Genomic DNA, 21123 nt, shown 5'->3' with positions numbered 1-21123 from the left:
CCCGTAGCGTAACAATATTAATTATGTAAACGAAATAATTATACGTTGCTGGCGTATTTTTAAGTATTATCTATGACTAGTTGAGGGAAAATCAAGAAGATGGAATATCAAGCAAAAGTTTTTGACCGTCGTTAAAATAATTCAGATCCGAGACAGTGGGTGACTGCCAAAAGCAAGTTCACAACTTTTCCAACTAGCCAGGGGAGCTAACTCTATCAGAAAGTGCGATTTATGTTTAGCCTCGATCCGAAAGCTCCCCAAAGCCTTTCTTGGTCCGCCATTTTGATTGGAAATGAGAGAGTTTTCTGACCACAACCGGTGAAGTTATTCAATTTTCCTGGCTAAATTAGATCATTTGACTTCGGAAACGTAAGTTTGTGAAAGCCTATGTCATATTCATTTTACATTCAGGTCATAAAATTGGAGCCCAAGCGAAGCCTGCCTATCCAGTCGGCTGATACGTGCGGCGGCTGCTCCCGCATGTCAACCTCAAAATAATGTTGCACAGGAAACTGCCTCGTCCGCCTTCCATGTGTATGTTGGTAGCGAAGGACAGAACACAATAGGTTGATACGCCCATGAAAGCCTCTAAGTTATATGTTCTACTGCCTAGGGAGGTAATTTCATGTTCAAGATTATACACTTAATGATCCACGTTTCTTCAGAAAATAGTGGTGATGCCGCTTAGACAATGCGACACATCCAAATTCCATCAGTGGGTGACATACTTTGAATCACAGAACGCACTCTGTTGTCACTGGAGGAATTGCTAGGCTGGGGGTAATGTCAGGCTTGACAAGGAATAGATTGTTGAATCAAATATTTGGAGGATGGGCTTCTAATTTTGCTGGTCTCCCAGGAGACTGAAATCGTTGACATGTGTTGTAATTTATAGTTTCATGTTTTATAAATGTCAAGAAGAGAATATCAAATGAAATTTCATGTTGGCTGTTCATACAAGACAACAGTGTGTCATTAAGACATCTTGACATTGTGCTGGAAGGGTGTATGGCAGGGCTCCTACTTCTCATTAACCTGAACACAATGAATATCATTTTAGGCCTGTATGTTTTCATACTGACAACTTGTCATAAGACATGTTTAGGAACAGTACATGTGATGCTGCTTGTACAGAGATGAAAAGGCTATGATTTAAGTTGCCATGGTTACATAATGCGCTGACTCTCACTGTGTAAGGTGTTGCTCTGTGAAAAATTGGACTTTGACCCTAAGGAGAACATCAAAGCACTTCTGGGGACATTTCGATGACTGGCTTGATGCTGTGTTCAGCAGGAGTACCAGAATTTGGTTAATGTGTTAAGACGACAGACTAATCTGCACAGCGTATGGATACTGAAGGTCAACAAGGATAGTATAGGACATGTTGTTTAGACAATATTTTCACGCCTGCAACTGTGCTAATGAAAAGGCATGTGCTTGGATGTGAACGGTCTCAATATAGAAGTTGTACACCGTTGTACCATTCAGACATCACATGTACGCGTTTTTGGCCTATCTGTGTAATTACACAGAATAAAGAGATGCTAATTTGTTGCTTTAGTAATTTTCTAACAAGACCTGAAAGAAGTTTACATCTACTGTTGCTTGAACACATTCCAGGACACTCCCCTCCTAACTACCTCTGCCAGTGGATGATATGGACTACAACCTATGCCGCAAAATATGGCAAGATGAATGTTAACCAAGCATTCAGACATCTTTTTGACACTAATACAAAATCAGAACTACAGTACGCTTCTCTAATCCTGACTTTTGTTTGAACAGATAGTAGCGGTTTTGTGCAAACAGACAGTTCTGTTTGTACCGTGCACTGTATGTGTAATCATAAGTTGTAGCATACTTGGACATATATTTCTGTTATAATTGCATACAATTATCCTCTTTTTTGTGTGTGTCTTTAGTAAGATATGCCCTGATGCCTACTATTTTTAATGTGTAGATAATAAAACACTGAATTAATAAATGCACTGGAGGTTTACACAATCTGTTAAAAGACTGTCATTGCTGTATAAAAAACTCTAAAGATTTTTAAGTTCCAACTTCCATATGGAATTTAGAATAAAAGTTTTTGAATTACATGTGAGAACGAAACCTTTTGGAGCAGAACTTCAAATCAATATTCAACAGTTTATTATTATAAAACCATTTAACAGGTTTTTCTGAAGTTTCATTAACAAGTTCCAATTCTTCTCTATGTTCCATTACAATTTGCCTACAAGAAAGACATCATGTATGCCAAGTAGACAGTGTGTACTTCAGTAAATATTCACTGAAACCTATAAATTTCATGTTGTACAGAAATTGCTTTATTGTGCTTAAAAATGTTCGTTCCAATTTGGTAACATATTGTTGATGTCTTACTATTGTGATCTTTTCAGGGCAAAAATTGTCCAGAATTTTTCTGAGGTTGGCCGTCTCCTTTGTCAAGTTGGCCGCCAACATAAAGCCGGTCGCCCAACGGCAAAGCAGATTCCTGCCTTCTAAACGGAAGATGCCAGCACCTAGTCGGGCTCGCGTATATGCAGATGTGAACACACACAGACCAAGGGAATACTGGGACTACGAATCACATGCTGTAGAATGGGGGTATGTATTTACAAATTGTTGGGGTCATTTGTTAGATCTGACATCTGTTTGATTTTTCCCAGCTTAGCTTTCAGAAATACAACTGAATACTCTTTCATTCACTAACTTCATGTGTGCTGTTATCATTATGTCAAAGCAGCCAAAACATGTTCCCTTTAATCCTGCACTAATTCTGATTTCATGTCAGCTCATTATTCCTGAATAATAAAGACCATATGGTGACAATTAACACTAATGAACCTAGTGGATCGACAGCAAGCCAAACATCACTGACCAGCTTTTTCCATCTTGACCATTCTTGGCTTCGTCTGGAAAAAGATAAATTTGTGGAACATGAATTAAGTGGAAGTCCATGACAACATGCATCCCAACAAGCCTCTGGTTTCCTCCCCTCAGCCGTCACAGGCTGTCTCCTAGAATCTTCAAGCCTGGCTGCCAGCCACAGTTTGGTATTTGAGATACATGCATGACAGGAAATACAACTTAACAAACAATAAAACTGAAACCAAGAAAATGCACTGTATTAAAGGGGAATTGACATCTTAATTGGTAGTCTCAACTAGTTTCGTTTTAATAATGAACAGAACTGTAAGTAACTGTTGTGGAAAAGATGATCTTAATTTTGGGCAGAGCAGTCGAGGCCACCCTAGCAAAAGTGATGTTTCACGTGACAAATATGTAAAGCAGCAGGCTCACACAGTTTTTCGGATATATATAAATGTGCATGCCATATTCAGAAACTTCATCTCAGTAAAATTAGCCATTCTTGAGAAGATGTTTAAATGGTTTCTGTGTAGATGGCAGTTTGGAGGCAAAAGTAAGCCATACTGAAAATTAAGGCTTGTGTAGAAGACTTTTCCATTGTATTTTGTCTGGGATAACATAGATTGTAACCTTTGCGATTTTAGCAGTTAAAAAAATCGAGAAGCTGTTATTACGGAAATTGGTCCAGACTCCCACCAGGTGCATGTTATGGTGAATTCAACTTGCTGGAAATCTCATGTGTGAAATAAGTAAAAGTTCATGTTTGGAAGTTATTCTTTTAAGAAAAGTCTTACCAGAAAATTGACAAAATAAATCAGATGTATTCAGTTTACTCAGTTGTTCTGCGCGTTCAAGGGTAATGGATGTACATACACCTTGTTGTTACATTTATTTTATCCCACATTTAGGATATGACGTCCCATCATTTTAGGATGTCACATATGTTTTATGTAAAATACATGTACATATGCTGTCTTATCCCATCAGTGGTGAGGTCCATCTGCTGCTTTGACTATTGCAGCTTTTCATATGTAGGTATGTGTCCTAAGTTGAAATCATTATTTTTGATAATTATGATGATGTTCCATACCTTTATAATGTAAAGTTTGGAACTTGTTCATATCCATTTTGCTTGAAGTTTGCTAAATATTTGATGTCTTTCACAGCCATGTTTAATTATGATGTTATCTTTGCTGTAATGAGATTTGATGAATATATCTAAATTCATTAATAGTACGAAATATTATTGACAGTCACATTTATGAATTTAAAACAGATGGTTAAGGGTTATTAAATGACTCACTAGTTAAACATTTAATAGGATGTGTAGACCTTGCTTACATTAGTTAAATCCTGTCTGAAAAACATTGAAAGACAGCGAAATGACTTCTGGACAGTTTAGGACCATGGTGACGTGTTGATGTAAACTGAATTCGCCCTTGGATATTTGTTTGATAATTTCAACCACTGAGCTAATTAATTTGCAATACTTAAACAGTGTAACAATTTTCCTATAGGATTATTATTGAAGTAATATTTTGGTATTTTCACTTTCACACGTCATGCACCGGCATAGCTGAGACTACAAGTTTTAATAAATTATTATTATTTATTGCACAATTTTAGAGGGAAGTTTAGAAAGATTAGAAATCATCTTTCATCATGGAAACTTAAAACTTCAATGAACAGTTATAATATAGCTGTTGGGAAATATTTAGCAGAATGGCTGAAATTATTTTCGCAGTAGATAATATTTGTACAGAGATTTTGTCATAATTGTCAGAGTAGCATCCCTGATTTTAGCAGACATCAGCATATGAGTGTGTTTCTGGATGGATTAGCAAGGTCAGATTTGAGTTCTTTAGTGTCAGCCAGTCAGATCTCTTAGATCGGCTCATGGGATATAAAAGTAGCTGACTGCACTCATTCTGGTAGATGGTGGCGTAGGTCAAGCTGAGCCAAAACTGAGGCACCCAACAGGAGGCAAAACTCCAACAAGTCTAGCAAGCTTGAACATACGTTGCAGAGTCTAGAGACTGAAAATCTTCCTGAAGGGATAATAAATGATTTTGTGCTCAGTTTCAGTGATCAGAAATCCCATCTTGTACTTTGCAAAAATCTGTAGCTTTTTTGCATATATTCAAGGTTATTGCAGGAAGTTAGCCTTTTTAGGGATCTCGTTCTTCCCCAATGGGATCCCTATTGTAATCGTTCTGTTTTTTCTTATTATTATTATTTTTTTTTCACCGACTTTGTTAGTAGGGAAACTCCTACACCGTTGAACATAGAAGTCCCAAATTTTGCTCATTTATTCTGGTGGTGAATATCTCGGGACAAATTCTCCATTTTTTTTCTGTGTCCCGTGGTTTGGCTGCCATATTGAATTTTGTGTAAAACCTTTAAAAATCTTCTTCTCAAGAATCTCTGAACCGATTGTTTTCAAATTTGACATGCAGCTAGAAGGTCACGAGTTACAAAAAGTTTGCAAAAATGGTTGACTTCCGGTCAAAACTCTGGAAGCTCGCCATTGGTCGAAGTTGAGACGTCACAAAAAGTTCTGAAATGTCAGTTGTTCTCAACGTATTCTGGTGTATCTTGAGCTGCTGATTCCGAATCTGCTTTTTTTGCATATCTATGTAACTTTTTGAGATATAAGCTAAAATGTCAAAAAATTACATAAATCGAGAACTATGGAAGCTAGAAATGTGCAACTTGCACCAAATTGTAACCCAAACATGGTCTTTTGAGCATTTGCCAACGGTTTTGAGCTACGATCAATAGTTTTCTCGCTAGAAGCGTTTAAATGACATCGCCGTTTTTTGTTTAGAAAAAGATGGGTATCCCATTGCTTTAACATGGAGTTAGATTGGAACTGGACTGGGTTTATAGTATTTGACCTTATGCTTTCGGCTATACTATCCGTAATCTCCCGAAACGGTTGTAGGATGACATTCAGTTATACAGTACTCTATTAGATGGCGTAGAATTCTAACTACAACAACAAACGACGTGGACATGTAAAAGTTAGCTTTGTTTTGCGCAGACCTTGTCTTCTTTACTATACGCTAACCAGGCCAGGGTGATTGACAGACATCGACTTGTGCGGTGGTCCAGGTGTTGACTTTCTGACAAGACCTAGATATCAGTAGAGCAGTGAGTCTCTGCATGGCAGGTCGTGGATTGAGACATGAAAGTACAAACTTTGTTTTTTCTTCTTTCTCTCGTTTCTCTTACTGCTGACGCCTGTCATTCATGTCAGAGTTCGATCCAAGCTTAGCCAATTTGTCAGGCGATGAAAATGTTGTGAATTTCAAGATTTTAAGTAGGCTGCTAGGCGTAGTTGGATGGTCTGATGACGAATCTGGTGGTTTTTCCTTTCTCCGACGCATGGTTTTGTTGCCAATTGCTATGAAAGTGCGAAAAAGTGCAATTTTTGCCCATATTTGGAAGTCACGGGACACAAAACTGCTGCAGCTGTGGAGCTGAAAATGACTGAGTACAAAGGGCTATATGTGTAGTGTAGGCGTGCGGAAAATCATGGAAGTGTGTCAATAAATGTGGGAGTTGCAGTGCTTCAAATATTGTCCAAAGGCCGATTTGCTGTATTTGGCACTTTGAAGTCCCCATGTTATATCATGTATTTTAAATGCATTTGCGACTAGGATGAACACACGAACATTGTAAGCATGCTACCCGACGTAGTTTGACGTCCTGATCATGAACCTGGACTTATTTCTTGATGGCGACATCAAAATCAAAATGTGAAAAAGCGAAATTTTTCAACATATTTGGAGGTATGGTGAGAGAAAACCGTTACAGCTGTAAAGCTGCAAATCACTGAGTGCAAAGCGTTGCACATGTACTCTATGTGTGCTAAAAATCTTTGATCTGTGTCAACAAACACAGGACATGCACGTTTTCAAAGAATGTCCTAAGGCAGATTTACCACATTCAGCACATTTACATAAACTTGCTGTTACAAGGGCCGTGTATTATTGGTTGGGGAAAACGTCATCGATCCGATCCGGGATCCCGGCGTAGTTGTTTTTGTCTTCCGTTCATTTGTAGATACGAGCACATTTGTGATATTTACATGTAATTTAAATAGCTACTGCACTCTCAAGACCTTTATACATTTCTTAACAGCAAGTTTAAATGCTAAGGATCGCGATTGCTATCCTAAATTGTTAAAAAATTGTATTGTATTAAAACAACTGTTGTCAGTTTCAGAGGAAAATACAGAAACAAAAGATTTCTGTCGTTTCCAATTTTGTCTGGTGTGATGTCATGCATGAACGCTTGGTGTCACCCATAGCAGACATGTATTCGCAGATGACATTGTACCTTCAAATGTGTGTGACATGATTCCCTCATTACTGCCATATTGAGCGTCACTTCTGCCTGATTCACCATTACGTAAGGAATATTATCACGTCGCATGAGGAAAAGTTTACGGAAACTGCCAAAGACTTTCTTCAAGGACTTACAGGGGTAACACATCTTAACTGTTTTTAAACCAGTTTTGGGATTGTTTTGTCATGACAACAGACACGGTGCAGGTCTTACAAATTTTTCCTTCACAGTTTTCTTAATATACAAAATAAACAGCATTCTTAATTTTGACAGATCCCTTGAGCTGATAGTGATGCTCACTGTTAATGATATTTTTGTTACCTATTGTGGCATTTGCCCTTCATCTGGTATCCGTTGGAAATGCAGCAAACCCACGCCCGAAACTCCCACGTCTTGGCAAGGCCTCTCTGTCTGTGTGATCATCGAACTCTGATGTATTGTAGCCATAGTTACTCCTGAAAACAAAGCTGTTTTCAGTATTCATGGTTCTGTGTTCAGGAGAAGAATTCTGCAAATTACTGGTAGTACTGCTACATGTTGATGTTGCAATTAGGTCACTAGTTTCCACATGTTCTTCCCGTTGTGTGTTTTAGCTTGTGTGTGAAGGGAAGTATGGTAATGTATCTATGGGTTTGTGTGGACTTTTTTTTGTGTGTGAATTTTTGATGTCCTGGGGCCCCTGTTTTGCAATGCCTTGCCCCATTGGCATTTGCGATGTGACACATGTTTCAGTGTTCTCATGGATGTTGATATCTGAGACACAGGTTGTGATTGCCTCAGAAAATGGGCTCTCTTGTGGTTATTGTGATTGACAGTTCAGCCTACTGTGTGCCATGATGCTCTTCACATTTAAAGCTGGAGACTAAAGCTCCTCTTGTATATTTTTTAGAAATGTTTCAATTCAGATATGTTCTGTAACAAGCATATAGTTTCACCTTTGGTTGCTAACACATGAACACTTAATTAGTAAGTAATTCTAATACATGTCCCCCTTACCCACCCCCACCACCATGACCACCATCATAATGCCGGCCACTGTCGTTTAAGTGAAGTATTCTTGGGTGTGGCGTAAAACAGCGGTCGAATAAATAAATAAATTGTAATATGTGTATTTTTCCATGTATGTTTAGTTGAGTAGAAGCCTTGATATTTTCAGAGAAATATCAGCTGTGGATATTTTCAGAGAAATATCAAGGTGCTTTGTTTTGTACCATTTTGTTTCATTTCACATGGTCATCATAAAAATTGGAAGTATTATTGAATTTATCATAATAGGTAAGGCAAATTAATACATTTGTATATATTTTCTATAGATTATGTACAATACTTAGTGAACTAGTGACATAGTTATGCACAGTACTAATGGTGAAGTTTAGATTAGACCATGATTGACAAGGACTACACAACATAGCATTGAGTCAAAGCCGAGACGCAGTGTTGTGTTGTTCGAGTCAATCATGGGCTAAATTATTTAGCATATACCATCTTTTTCAAGCAACTTTTTCAAAATCATCAAGTTGTGCCACAGAATTCAATAGAACTTCCAGAGACAATGGGTACTATAGGAAATAATGTCCATTGATTTGAGTATGGCAAGGAAAAAGGCCGAATGTACTCAAGTTTTATGCATGCATTGTACTGACATTATGAAGGTAAAGCTGTGGGTTTACACAGTATGAATTTTCAGGTAAATGGCAGACTGTACTTGGCATTTTCTTCTATGATATAAAGAGGCTATCTCAGAGATTTTAGGCAAAAAATCCATATTTGGTTCCCAAATCAAATTTTTGGGTATTTTAACATGTACCAAGAATAACTCAAATTATTGCCTTTCAGTAAATATTAGACCTGTAAAATAGTGTTAAAATAATTTTATAAGATATAATGCAACCAATTTTATCAATTTTAGGAACGTTTTTACTGATTTTGAACATTGGCCTGTGAGTTGATGAATCTAGTGTGTTGTGAAAGATATTTATTTGCCTAAGTAACAGCAAAAATTTGAGTGGATTTATGCTAATTGAGTTTTTGCCAAAGATCTCCAGTATAGACTGTTTAACTACCACTCCATAACATACACAGACCTATTATTGTATGCACGTAGTCTGTGTCAGTATGAAGAGCTCTACATGGAGATCGAAGAAAGAATATTTTAGTACCTTCGACACTTATCACTTTTATCATGCACATGATATAAATAGTGAAAAGTTAACTTGAGAATTTATTGACTTTTTAATACCCTGTTCTGCTTGGGTTACTGGTAGTTCTTCTTTTTTTTTTCTTTTTTTTTGGCACTGTTATAGACTTGATGTTGTATCCCCGTTGCAAGGCCTAGAGCTATTATACTGGCAAATGGCAGTCATCATTAAGGTGAAAAGCTGAACTCTAGAATCTAGGCCTACCAAAGTTAACCTTATGTACATTTAGATTTGCCTGAGGTAGAGATCCCATGCGTTTTTAGGCTAGGCTGAATTAAGTCTGTTAATAGTCGGCAGTGAGGGTGTTTTGGTGGGAACTGATATAAATATAGCAGTTCAGCTAGTTTGTATAGAGGGAGGCTGTGATTTTGCTAGAGTTGGGTTACAATTTTCTTGTCTTATCCCAGGGATATTTGTCTCCGTCATTTGGCAGGCTAGGTGCAGAAATCAAACACAGCTGTCCGTCATGTTAACACAAGTTCACCCCTTCTCAGCATCGCTGCCAGCAGGGCAGTGCCTCATCTACATGTATGTCACGTCAGAAGACTTGCAGTGGTTGTTGACATCCCTAGTCTGCATAATTGTTTCAAGTATACGTAGTACACCTGATAAAAATAAAATATAAATTACCGTATCTCTTTAAAATGCAGACAGAATAGCATTCTTACGTCATAAGAGAAGAATAATGGCTTCTTTTTTTGGGTCCTGAGCCTTAGATTGACTTGTAGAATCAGGTAGAATTACTGATCACTGAGTTCTGTCAAAGGTACCACATTTGTATGTGATATTTGGGCTCAGATTTATGGAAGACATATTGTGCAAACTTGTGCAATGATGGGGAGACTTTGTGACACTTTGTATGCAGAGGATATGACCAAACCATCATGTTTTTTTTTTTTTTTTTTTGAATCTATTTTACATTTAAACCTTGGAATTCAAACTTATTTTATCTTGGAAATATGAGATTAATCCATCCCTGTGGTTTTTTGTTATAACACTGCTGTCATAAACTTCACACATATGGGTATCTCCTGCATTATGTTGTTTATGGCATATATTAAGAGTGGATTATGGGGTTTTGGTGCAATACCTGGTATTCTAATCTTCTTTGACAGGGAAACATGAAGTAATGCAACACTGCTAAACACACATTTTCTGAGAACCAATAGGCAATATTTTCCTTCCATGAGGATTATCTGTGAGGATCTACCATGTTCAGTTGTAGCAAATGTATATTCTAGTCAAAGGATAATGGTCAAAACAGATTTATTTTCTTTGGCTGTTAAACATATTAGTTGAGTACATGTGGAGGGGAGATGTGGGAAGAGTGATCATGGTAGCAATGAGCTACAACTTGCACTGTGTGGTTTCACCGCTTACAAGTATGATATGATCGTGTACTGTGTTAGTGTTATGGTATTTCACCTGAACTTTGGCTTGTACCAATGAACTTTCAAGAGCACATAAAGCCCTTACAATGATGATTTTGATGTCAACACTTGTTTTAATGAGAGAAATAAATGAAGCGCAAAAAATGTCTTAGGTGGTCCTATAAGCTGAGTTAATCAATTGAAATTAAACAAAATGCGTCAGTTGAAAAAGGCTAAACTTCAGGTGAAATACAATACGTGTACTTCAGTAGGATCAGATTTTCACCTGTGAAGTATTGTTTAAATTTACATTCTTTTCTATTACAGACAACAAGATGACTATCAAATTGTCAGAAAATTAGGAAGAGGCAAATACAGTGAAGTATTTGAAGCTGTGAACATCACAAATAATGAAAAATGTGTAATTAAGATTTTGAAGGTAAGGATTTACCTAGTTGTGTGAATGTAATACTATAATACATGAGATTGAGTTCTCCTGATGATGGGAAAACAAAAAAATATTGAGTCAAAAGAGTTACACAAATGATGTATTATGTTAAACTAATCAGTGGAACACAAGGTTTGTTGATGGTGTATGTCAGTTCTAAATGAAGTAAATTTACTCTTGTTTCACTGCGCATAAGTACTTTTGATGTTTTTCTAGTTTAAGTGCATTTTCATTGTAAGTTGTTTATTCAGCCTGATGGATAAAAGTTGTTGTCACAAATTTTATGTTTTTTCCAAGAATTAAATAACTCTTCAAAAAAAGAAAAAGATGTTTATTTGGATTGTTTCACCTCTGATTTGCAGCCAGTAAAGAAGAAGAAGATTAAGAGAGAGATAAAAATATTGGAAAACCTGCGAGGTGGAACAAATATCATCACACTACTTGCCATTGTGAAGGATCCGGTTGTAAGTGACATCTCTCTGTATAGAGCGAATGAATGAAAATATTTATCGAGGACAAAGTATTGCCATTTTGAAAATATATACATTGGCAATGGTTGAAGTTGAAATTTAGAATAACATTCCACATTTATACTACATGTATAAGATGTGTATGAAAAATGATTAGGAATTTTGTGACAATTCAAAGTTTACAATAGGTCCAACATAAAGATATAAAAATTTCAATTGCTAAGAGGAGAATTAAATCAGCATAATTTGCCAGTAAATAGGACCTGAAGTTTTCTTTCATGGCATGTTAAATTTTGGAAGCTTTGAATTTTCTTCCCTACTGTTGTATGTATCCAAGATATAGTCATTAAACATAATATTGGACTTGCGGTGTATCATATGTAATTGGATTCTCTTATCGAGTAGTTACATTATTTTTATTTTGTCCATAAAATGGCATTCAGGAAAGGCCTTTATTTTTCCCCTTTTAATGCTTCTGCACAAGTTCCCCTCAAATGTCATGTTTTTTTCTGTTTTCTTTACAGTCCAGAACTCCAGCTTTAATATTTGAACATGTCAATAACACAGACTTCAAGGTAATTATTTTATGATAAAGGGAAGCTGGCATATTTTTAAAAATCCAGTGAGATTGTGCTAGTGAAGATGTATCCTGAGCCATGTTTACATCAAAACTGATTGTAAGGTTCATGCTTAGTCTGGGCACTTTTCATAGGAAACTATAACATACAGTTAACTTCTTGTTTGAACATGTATCTTTTGACTTGTTAATCTAGAGTACTAGCGCTCCATTGGCTGAATGGTCTAGAGCTTCAGTTACAATGACAAGCTGTTGACCAGTGAGATCTGCTTTTGGTGATCTCTGGTGGGCAAGGTAGTGATTTTACATTAGGAGGGTTGTAATACAAAACCTCATTTCCACCATCTAAGAATCTGACTGCAGCTGAGTCAAATATTCTTGAGCCATGCATAAGACTGCAAAGTAAAAACAGTAGTGTAATTTTGATTTATCGGTTCCTGACATACTTATCATTTATTTTTCTCCCTGACAGCAATTGTACCAGACATTCACAGACTATGATATTCGTTTCTACTTGTTTGAACTCCTGAAGGTAAGTCATCTATGTGGCCTAGTTTGCGTAAGGTCTCACATTAGGCCTACTGCAATGGACAGGATTTCTTGAATCTAACTTGAAGTTAGCGTGTGTAACTTGGTTATGGCAAGGTTTGCCCTAGAAGAACTACCCGACAGGGATAATATCGCAGGATGCATTTAAGTAACATGCAATGACAACCGAATGAAAGAATTTACATCATGCCCTAGGATGGATTCGTTATTCATGATTTGTAGGATAAAATGGAATAGATCTGACAGGTCTGATGCGAGTTATTCATCAACTGCAGAGTGATGTCCCTTTATAATCGAACACCACTTTTTTTGTGCATAGTTTAGTACATCTGTATCTGCTTTTACATTCATGATGCATTACATTGATTAGATATTACATCATGTGATCACATAATTAAACATATCAGCCTGTCACGGGAATTTTTAGATTTCAAATCTTGGTGACAATGAGTGGTCAGTCATGCTTCTGTGGCCATTTGTACAGTCTAGTGTTCGTTATAGGAGCACTTGTCATTCAAACAAATGTTGTGCATATATTTACCTCATGTAGGTTTATTGAGGGAACTTGTTTTCCTCCACCTATAAACAGACCACTATTGTACAAGTGAAAATTTCTTGAGTGTGGCATTAAGCAACATCGTGTCCCAACAAATTTTGTCCAGGTGTAGCTGCTAATTATTTTCGTATAAAGTTACCTCTTGCTCAAACAGCAGACATTTTTTTTTTCACACTGCATTTTTCAGCTGATCATATACAATGTATGAGTTTGGCAGCCTGTCTGTCTCTTAACATGGAAGTGTTATCAATTTTACGAAATGCTAGAAGAATTTTGTCACATATGGACATCATTACAATTCTCATGCATAAATAATGCATTTTGTTAGACATAGTTTGTCTATTTTAAATGGCAAGGTGTGTTCAACCTTTCTCCAAGGCACCCTTCTCGAGCCTTGAAGGGACATCACTGTACTGTTGTAGCTCTGAAATAGCATTGCACTTGTAGTGTTTTGTAATTTTTTGTAATCATTATGTCATAAGGCTACACCTATTGTGACATCATGCATATTTTATGTTGATAGGCATTGGACTACTGTCACAGCATGGGTATAATGCACAGAGACGTCAAACCACATAATGTCATGATAGACCATGAAAACAGAAAGGTGACAATCCAATGTTCAGTTTTGTCTTTAAATGTCTTAATGAATAGTAAATTAGCGTTATGTATTTGTGACAGCAAAATGCTTTGCTATAAGTTGGACACCTATGTACTAACTGACAGTTTAAGAAAATAGGTGGTGAGTATCTCATAAGGAGCTGTCATTGTGATAAACTTTAAAAGATTATGAACATTAAAGTGAAGATTACATGGTGTAATTATGAGCTAGTTGTTGAACTTGAAGGATGATATGACAGCACCTGGTTAAGATATTGTCAGAAGAGGCTTCAGTTCAGTGTAATTAAAAATGGCTTAAAATATTTTTTGTAATTTTTGTTTTTTCGACATGTAATGATAGTTAATGGTGACCTACACACAAGAAAAGTGCTTGGCCAGTGTCATTTGTAGGCTGAGTGTGGTGTAGGAAGTCTCCTCCAAAGGGACGTATAAATGTAAGGTTTTTTTTTTAGTGTGACATTAAACATCAGTCATATGTATAATAGCTATTGTTGACTGTTGCATGAGATGCCAGTCAAATAGAAGAATTAGGCCCAACGGTAACTGAGCCTAGTCCTGAATCTCAATCCAGCTGAGTCTACATGTAGTTCTTTGACTTTTTTGCATTTCAAGACTTCAGTAAGACACCTTGTGAGGTATGGGAGTGAGGTATCGCTGTGGTTGTATTTTTCTCATCGAGACTTTGTTGGTGGCATGGCATAAATAAAGGAAATTAAAGACGTGCTTTATAGACTATCATTTCACATGCTTCTGTCCGATTATCTTCACAAGGTGCTGTCATATCTTTCATGTAATTATTTTGTCCAGGTGTAGAACATTACTACATTGAGTGTTGGTGCCTTGTTCTGTTTGCTAGCAGCTGAGACTAATTGACTGGGGCTTAGCCGAGTTTTATCATCCTGGGATGGAATACAATGTCAGGGTAGCATCTAGGTATTTCAAGGGGCCAGAACTCCTACTGGATTATCAGGTAAGCTAAATTATGATCGTGGTAAGGTCCTCCAGCAACCTGCAGATGGTTGTGGCTCTACTCGGTTTTCTCCCACCATAATGCTGGCCGCCATTGTATAAGTGAAATATTCTGGAGTACTGTGTAAAACACCAATCAGATGAATAAATAAATTATGATCAAAAATTTTGTTCCATTGACAAGAGTAACATTTTTCTTTCTGCTGTAGTGCATTTCTCCTGAAGATGTCGTAATAATGCGTTAAATATCAAGTCAAAATGAGTGTGTCATAATTACACCACCCGTGTTACATGTATGTTAAATTTGTGACTAGGGTGACTTTAATAGATGTATGTCAGCTTGTCATCAGTCTGAAAAGGTTTGCTTAATGTTTATGATCAACTGAACATGCTTGATTTTTTAAACATTTATAAGATTCGTATATAGACATCAACACTGATCTGAGCTCATATATTTTCTTAAGCTCTAGAACTTCAGAATGTGTATAGTATATGTAATAAACTAAAGGTTGAATGGAATTTATGAAACAAGGTGGTAAAGCTATGTCCTCTGATTGGGTTTCTGTGATCTCCTTTCAGATGTATGATTATTCCTTGGATATGTGGAGTTTGGGTTGCATGTTTGCCAGTATGATATTTAGGAAAGAACCTTTCTTTCATGGGCATGACAACTATGACCAGGTTAGTATAGAAATTTGTATCATTTGTTATTGTTGCTTTTTTTTTTTTTTTTTGTCTTTTTTTATTATGTTAGATATGAAAAATGGTAATGGTAGATCTGGTTTGTTAAACCCTTTGACAAAATAAAACCTTTATTGATCTTCAATGTTTTCTGAAATATGTGACAGAATCACAAACTTGCAGACTGTGTGGTTTAAATGCCCACACTTCTTAACTTTTCAGCTCGTTCGGATAGCCAAGGTGTTAGGAACAGATGATCTCTATGCTTACATAGAGAAATATCAAATAGACCTAGACCCTAGGTTTAATGACATTTTAGGAAGGTGAGGAATACTTTTGCTCTTCTTACTGAAAGCTATCTGGATTAAAAGGCTGTGTTTACTTTTGACTGGTTTCACAAACTCTGTGTAATGTTTATATGTAATCACCATTCCAGTCATTGTTTTGTGTATTGGAGAGTTTTGGTAATGCTGCGCCTATAAAACTGAACACAGTCAGGCTTAAGAAAACAGTACCTGAAACACCAGAGCAGCTCAAAGTAAATGCGCAGTCTATCTGTAAAAGTATTTCTGATAGATCAATATTAAGCCATTCTATGCTTACTTTTTTTATTAGACAGGAATAGTACACAATTTCTGTGTAAGTAACAAATTCAAAATTGACAGTGTTATTCAAGCAAGTATGTCGGAGCCAGGCCTTTCTTTTGGCTTTGTCAGATGTTGTTTTTGGTGGCAATAAAAACTGCTTGTTTCTCTGTTTCTGTCAGACATTCGCGGAAACGATGGGAAAGATTTGTCCATAGCGAGAACCAGCATTTGGTGAGCCCAGAAGCCCTAGATTATCTGGACAAACTCCTGCGATATGACCACCAGGAGAGATTAACAGCCAGGGAGGCCATGGAGCATCCATACTTCTGTAAGATTAAATCCCAAACTAAGTATAACTGCAAAGGAAGCCTTAGAGCACCCATACTTCTGTGAAATTAAGTCCCAAACTGTTACCCTAGTTCCTCAACCTTTCACATGTGAAAGAGCAACTTTCAGAGCTATTTATACACATTTATATTATAATTTTGGATACAAAACTAAATTGGATGGATTGGCCAGCATCCAGGCTATATAAAAAGTATAACTTTGTCAATCTACTCAGAATAATGCCTTCAGAATATGTTTGAATAAACGCCTTGCAAACATGTGAAAGGATTTAAGAATAACAGCAAGGGAATCCTTAGAACACTCATACTTCTGTGAGTCCCAAGCTAAGTGTGACTGTGACTGTGGGCCTTGTGTACTATCCTGAATTTAATAACTCTGAATGGTCTATCATTTCCAGCAATACTATATTTGACCTGAAAATTTGTGTAAAGTCCATTTTTGGAGGCAAAAAGTCATGTTTTATGCTGAAACTATATTTATATCCTAATACCAAAGCTCAAGATATCTTTGTGAGATAAATAGAACTCCAAGCTCTAGGCAGTATGAGTTACTTAATCATAGATGAATTCTAGATCAAATGCAGTATTTAGTAAATATAGATAAGAGTCCACTTTCACAAAACTGGGTAAATCAAATCACCCTGTGGTTCTATAACCCAGATGATGTTCTATAGTGAGGAGAAATTTTGATTTACAAAGTGTTGTGGAATTCGTCCACGGAGGAATACTTCACAATCATTGATTGATTCACTGTTTTGTTTGTGTTTCTGCAGATCCTATAGTCAAAGAACAGGGTCGCATGTCCTCAATGTCCGGTCACAGCTCCCCAACCCCTGTGCCCAATGCCGGACAACTAGCTGGAAAGGGTGTGTTTCACTTTGCTTTCACTTTCTGTTCTTTGTTTTAACCGTTTTCCTTTCTGTAGGCATGTTATTTGTAGCAGAGAACTCTTTTCATGGAGCAGTATTTGTGTGATATATTAGTAACCATGGTGTTTTGTTTAGGTGGAATAGTTTCCAGCCATCTGAGATCTTTTCTGGAATTGACCATGTGTTTGTACAGAGTAAAATTTATTTTAGAAAATTTAATTCAGCGTAAGTGTTAGTGTCTTTGCCACACTACATTTAACAGTGATTTTATTTCAGATGAAACAAATTTTATCAGGTAGCAAATGGTTGTATAATACAACCCCATCTTTATACTAAAAAAAACATCAGTCGTCAGAGCCCAAATTTTAAGAAGTTGAGAAAACTTACCTCCCTTTGCATTAGCTAAGCCATCCAACATGATCAGTTACATGGTTACTCAGTGATAGGATACAGATATGTAATGTGTAATGTAATAAATCATGCCTTATCCAATACGATAATTACTGTTGCAATATGTTTCCGTAATCATGAATTTATCCGGCAAAAGACACATCAATTCAAGGTTTTATTTATTTATTTATTTATTTGATTGGTGTTTTACGCCGTCATCAAGAATATTCAAGGTTTTATGACTGGTGTATAGGCGAATTGCTTCAGAGGTGACTATTATTTTCACAACGAAACAATATAACCTAGACATCTCTTTGTCATTTTTCAGGTGGCCCGACAGTAAATAGTGCAGTCAGTGGTGTTCCCAGCTCACCTGTGATGGCCACAAGCATGTCTCCCCTGCCCAGCAGTGCCGCAGCAGCGGCACAAACATAAGGCTACTCTAGGACCTAGGAATTCATTCACCAGATCTGGAAGGCTTGGCGTTATCATTTGATATCCACTATATGTTCAGACTGAAAGTCCGGATGGATACGTATCCACAAACAAAAGCCTGGAGGTCGTGTGGCTGTGTTATTGTTGGGGAGCCGAGGTCACTGTGTTGTGACAGGACTTGGTGAACTGAAGGCCCTCTCATTGGCATTCATCAGGTGACCAGCTGTGTAAAGCCAAACCTGTGGTCTACACAATGTTGGACTAGCTATCATGTCTCCACTCCCTTACGAAGAGACTTAAGAAATTCTTTGGGTGAAATTGGTGCCAACAACACTCTTTTTGGACATCATCATTTTATGTAATTTTGCCGATAACTTATCTTATTTCAGTCTGTAGGTCTGATTATTTTTTTATTTAGTTTCCTTTTTTAAGACAGACTGAAGTATAGTCAAGAAATGAAAAAATGACTCATAATTAGTGGTAAAGCTGAAAGTGAACAAATCTTCAGCTTCTTTGTAGAATTCAAATTAGCAGTAACATAACTATGTTTTATTATCGTTATTATTGTTATTATTATAAATATAATTAATATTATTACTGGCAAAATGAACCTTAAGATAGTGAATTAAGCCAAGGAGATGTCCTACACAGTGCTGGAGAGGGGAGATGTTAAACCAGACAGGTTTACAAAAGTAACATTTTCTGGGGCAGACATGAATATTCATGAACAGTGGATGTCATGACATCACAGTGTTCTAGTGACCATGGCAACCACGATGGTGCCAATGTTCCACCTTACGCAGACTCACAGTGCTGTTGAATGCCACGCGTCTATAAATGAAAGGGGCTAATAGTAAGCTGATAGATCCGTGTTACATTGACATTATAAATGTTACATAATTATCGTATCTATTTCTGGAAATCTTCACCACAAATTGGTTTGTGTTGTGGATTTCAGCTAGGCAGGTCAACAGTTTCCCTGTATTCTCCCCTCATTTTGTTCTCAGATGTGTCCCCTTATACGCATTGCAGTCATAAAAGTAACATTTGTACAGTACTACAATAGATGTGTTTTTTTTTTTTTTTGTTTGTTTGTGATATTTTATTCCATCCATTTCAGCAACTCACAGTAACAGTAATAAATATGGTATGTGGCCTATACCGGTAAGAATTTGGATTTGGAATTCTGATGTCTTATTCAATCCAATCTTAATTCGGCCTCCCCTTCTTTTACAATACTGTCTGGCTGAAATAAAGAAATATTTGATTAATTTTGTTGTAATATGAGTCCAAAGAGAAAAGGTGTGCATTCTAGAAAAATAAATTATCTTCATTAGGCGTCTCAGAAACCAATAGCGGACAAACCATCAGAAGTTTATCCAAGAAGACTGATATAATGGAGGATTCCTTACACCCCTTTCCTTGTAGGTAAAGGGAAGGCTAGTTTTAGTTCTAAGTGTGGGTCTACCAAAGAACTTTTGAAAGGTCGCCCTTTGTCAATGACTGGGTGATGGATTATTTCTGACATTGTTTACATCATGCTGGAGTCAAATAATGGAGTATTTTCAACATCACAGTCAAATTTCACAGTAAATTGGAACAGAAGACTAATACATATTCTTAAGAAATGTATGTTTGTTAATCGTTTTACATCACATGAGACTTTCGCTTGAAGAGTCACCACAGCCAATCAAACCTTGATCAAGGCCTCTCGTGGTCCATTCCAGCTCGCACTGGTTTGACTGCAGCTGTAAGTTGGGATGTTATATGGTGTTTCTGGCAAACCACTCCGACGGGGATTGCACTTGGGGACTTCGCTCTGCTGAATCCACTAATGTCATATTAATGAAAACGTTTTTTTTGTGTTACACCAATCAAATATAAAGAAATTGTACATTGCTTTAGGTAGAATTCTCAGTGTTTGAATAATGAAATACCAAGTTTATTACAAACCTTTTACAATTCAACAAGTTAAGTTGCGTTCACACAAGATTGATGAAACAGACTTGCCCTATTCACATCCAACTTATTGAATTTGACAAATAGCCTTTTACAAAAATTTAAAACTGTGTACGATGCTTAGTTTTTGGTAATGGAAATTGAAATTTGGACACATTTTCCCTAAGACAGTATTGATGAGGGGAACAAAATTTAAACTTTTTAGTCTGAAAACAAGCTTTCAGATGTAACAGAAGGCCGACGTTGCTCTATGTTGGGACATATAACAGCACCGCACAGATTGGACAGGCTGTCTTTGCTGTGCATTGTATAAAAAAATATATACTTCGTGGAAGGGAATATATATATGTAAATATACAGAATCCAGTTGGCGTGCAGGGCAAGGTAATTCAGAGACGCCGAAGCACGTGTCTGTTCCAAACGGTATATACGGCTGCAACATAATGCCCAAAGCAGAAGTCTACTTCAAGAGGCTGAACAGAGTTTAAAAGAAAAAGTATGCATGCTTCATTTGATTCAGACTCCAGCACAGCGTATACCGAACGTGGAGAACATGGATAATCCAGCATGCATGTATGAAAGACACTATTTGAATACCCGGAAATACCACGAATGCAGATAAAACCTTGGCAGCATCATTTGTGTGGCGCATTTTATGCATGGTCCTGCGTATTCTCACACTGTTTGCACCCGCAATCCTGTTATCCAAAAAATCCACCAAGGGCGCATAAAATAACATTTAACATACACAAAATAACATTAGGAGTTCAAGCTGACCTGACTATTGTTCCCTCCAGTTGGTTTCCTCCAGTTTTGAAGTCCAAGCCTCAGGTGAAGGACTTCATGGTTTATAGTGCATGGATACATTTCATG

The 21123-nt window shown here is 36.9% G+C and overlaps 1 protein-coding gene across 2 annotated transcripts; it reads left to right on the top strand.

Moving 5' to 3' along the window:
- The first annotated feature begins 263 nt into the window (after positions 1 to 263).
- On the top strand, positions 264 to 19356 carry LOC135475058 (casein kinase II subunit alpha). Of its 2 annotated transcripts, none has more exons than XM_064754801.1 (13): positions 264 to 369; positions 2400 to 2607; positions 11120 to 11231; positions 11603 to 11704; positions 12235 to 12285; positions 12760 to 12819; positions 13916 to 13999; positions 14873 to 14983; positions 15562 to 15663; positions 15886 to 15986; positions 16430 to 16578; positions 17371 to 17463; positions 18185 to 19356. In XM_064754801.1, the coding sequence occupies exons 2-13, from the start codon at positions 2513 to 2515 to the stop codon at positions 18289 to 18291; spliced, it is 1167 nt and encodes a 388-aa protein (XP_064610871.1). In that variant the 5' UTR covers positions 264 to 369; positions 2400 to 2512; the 3' UTR covers positions 18292 to 19356. The 2 variants fall into 2 exon arrangements, with proteins under 2 accessions (XP_064610871.1, XP_064610870.1); XM_064754800.1 differs by having other exon boundaries at positions 14870 to 14983.
- The last annotated feature ends 1767 nt before the right edge of the window (positions 19357 to 21123 follow it).

The sequence above is a fragment of the Liolophura sinensis genome, chromosome 9 (assembly GCF_032854445.1).
Source record: "Liolophura sinensis isolate JHLJ2023 chromosome 9, CUHK_Ljap_v2, whole genome shotgun sequence".
NCBI classification, from domain to species: domain Eukaryota; kingdom Metazoa; phylum Mollusca; class Polyplacophora; order Chitonida; family Chitonidae; genus Liolophura; species Liolophura sinensis.
The sequence above is the reverse complement of the archived record's forward strand: the minus strand, read 5'-3'. Positions and strand labels throughout refer to the sequence as shown.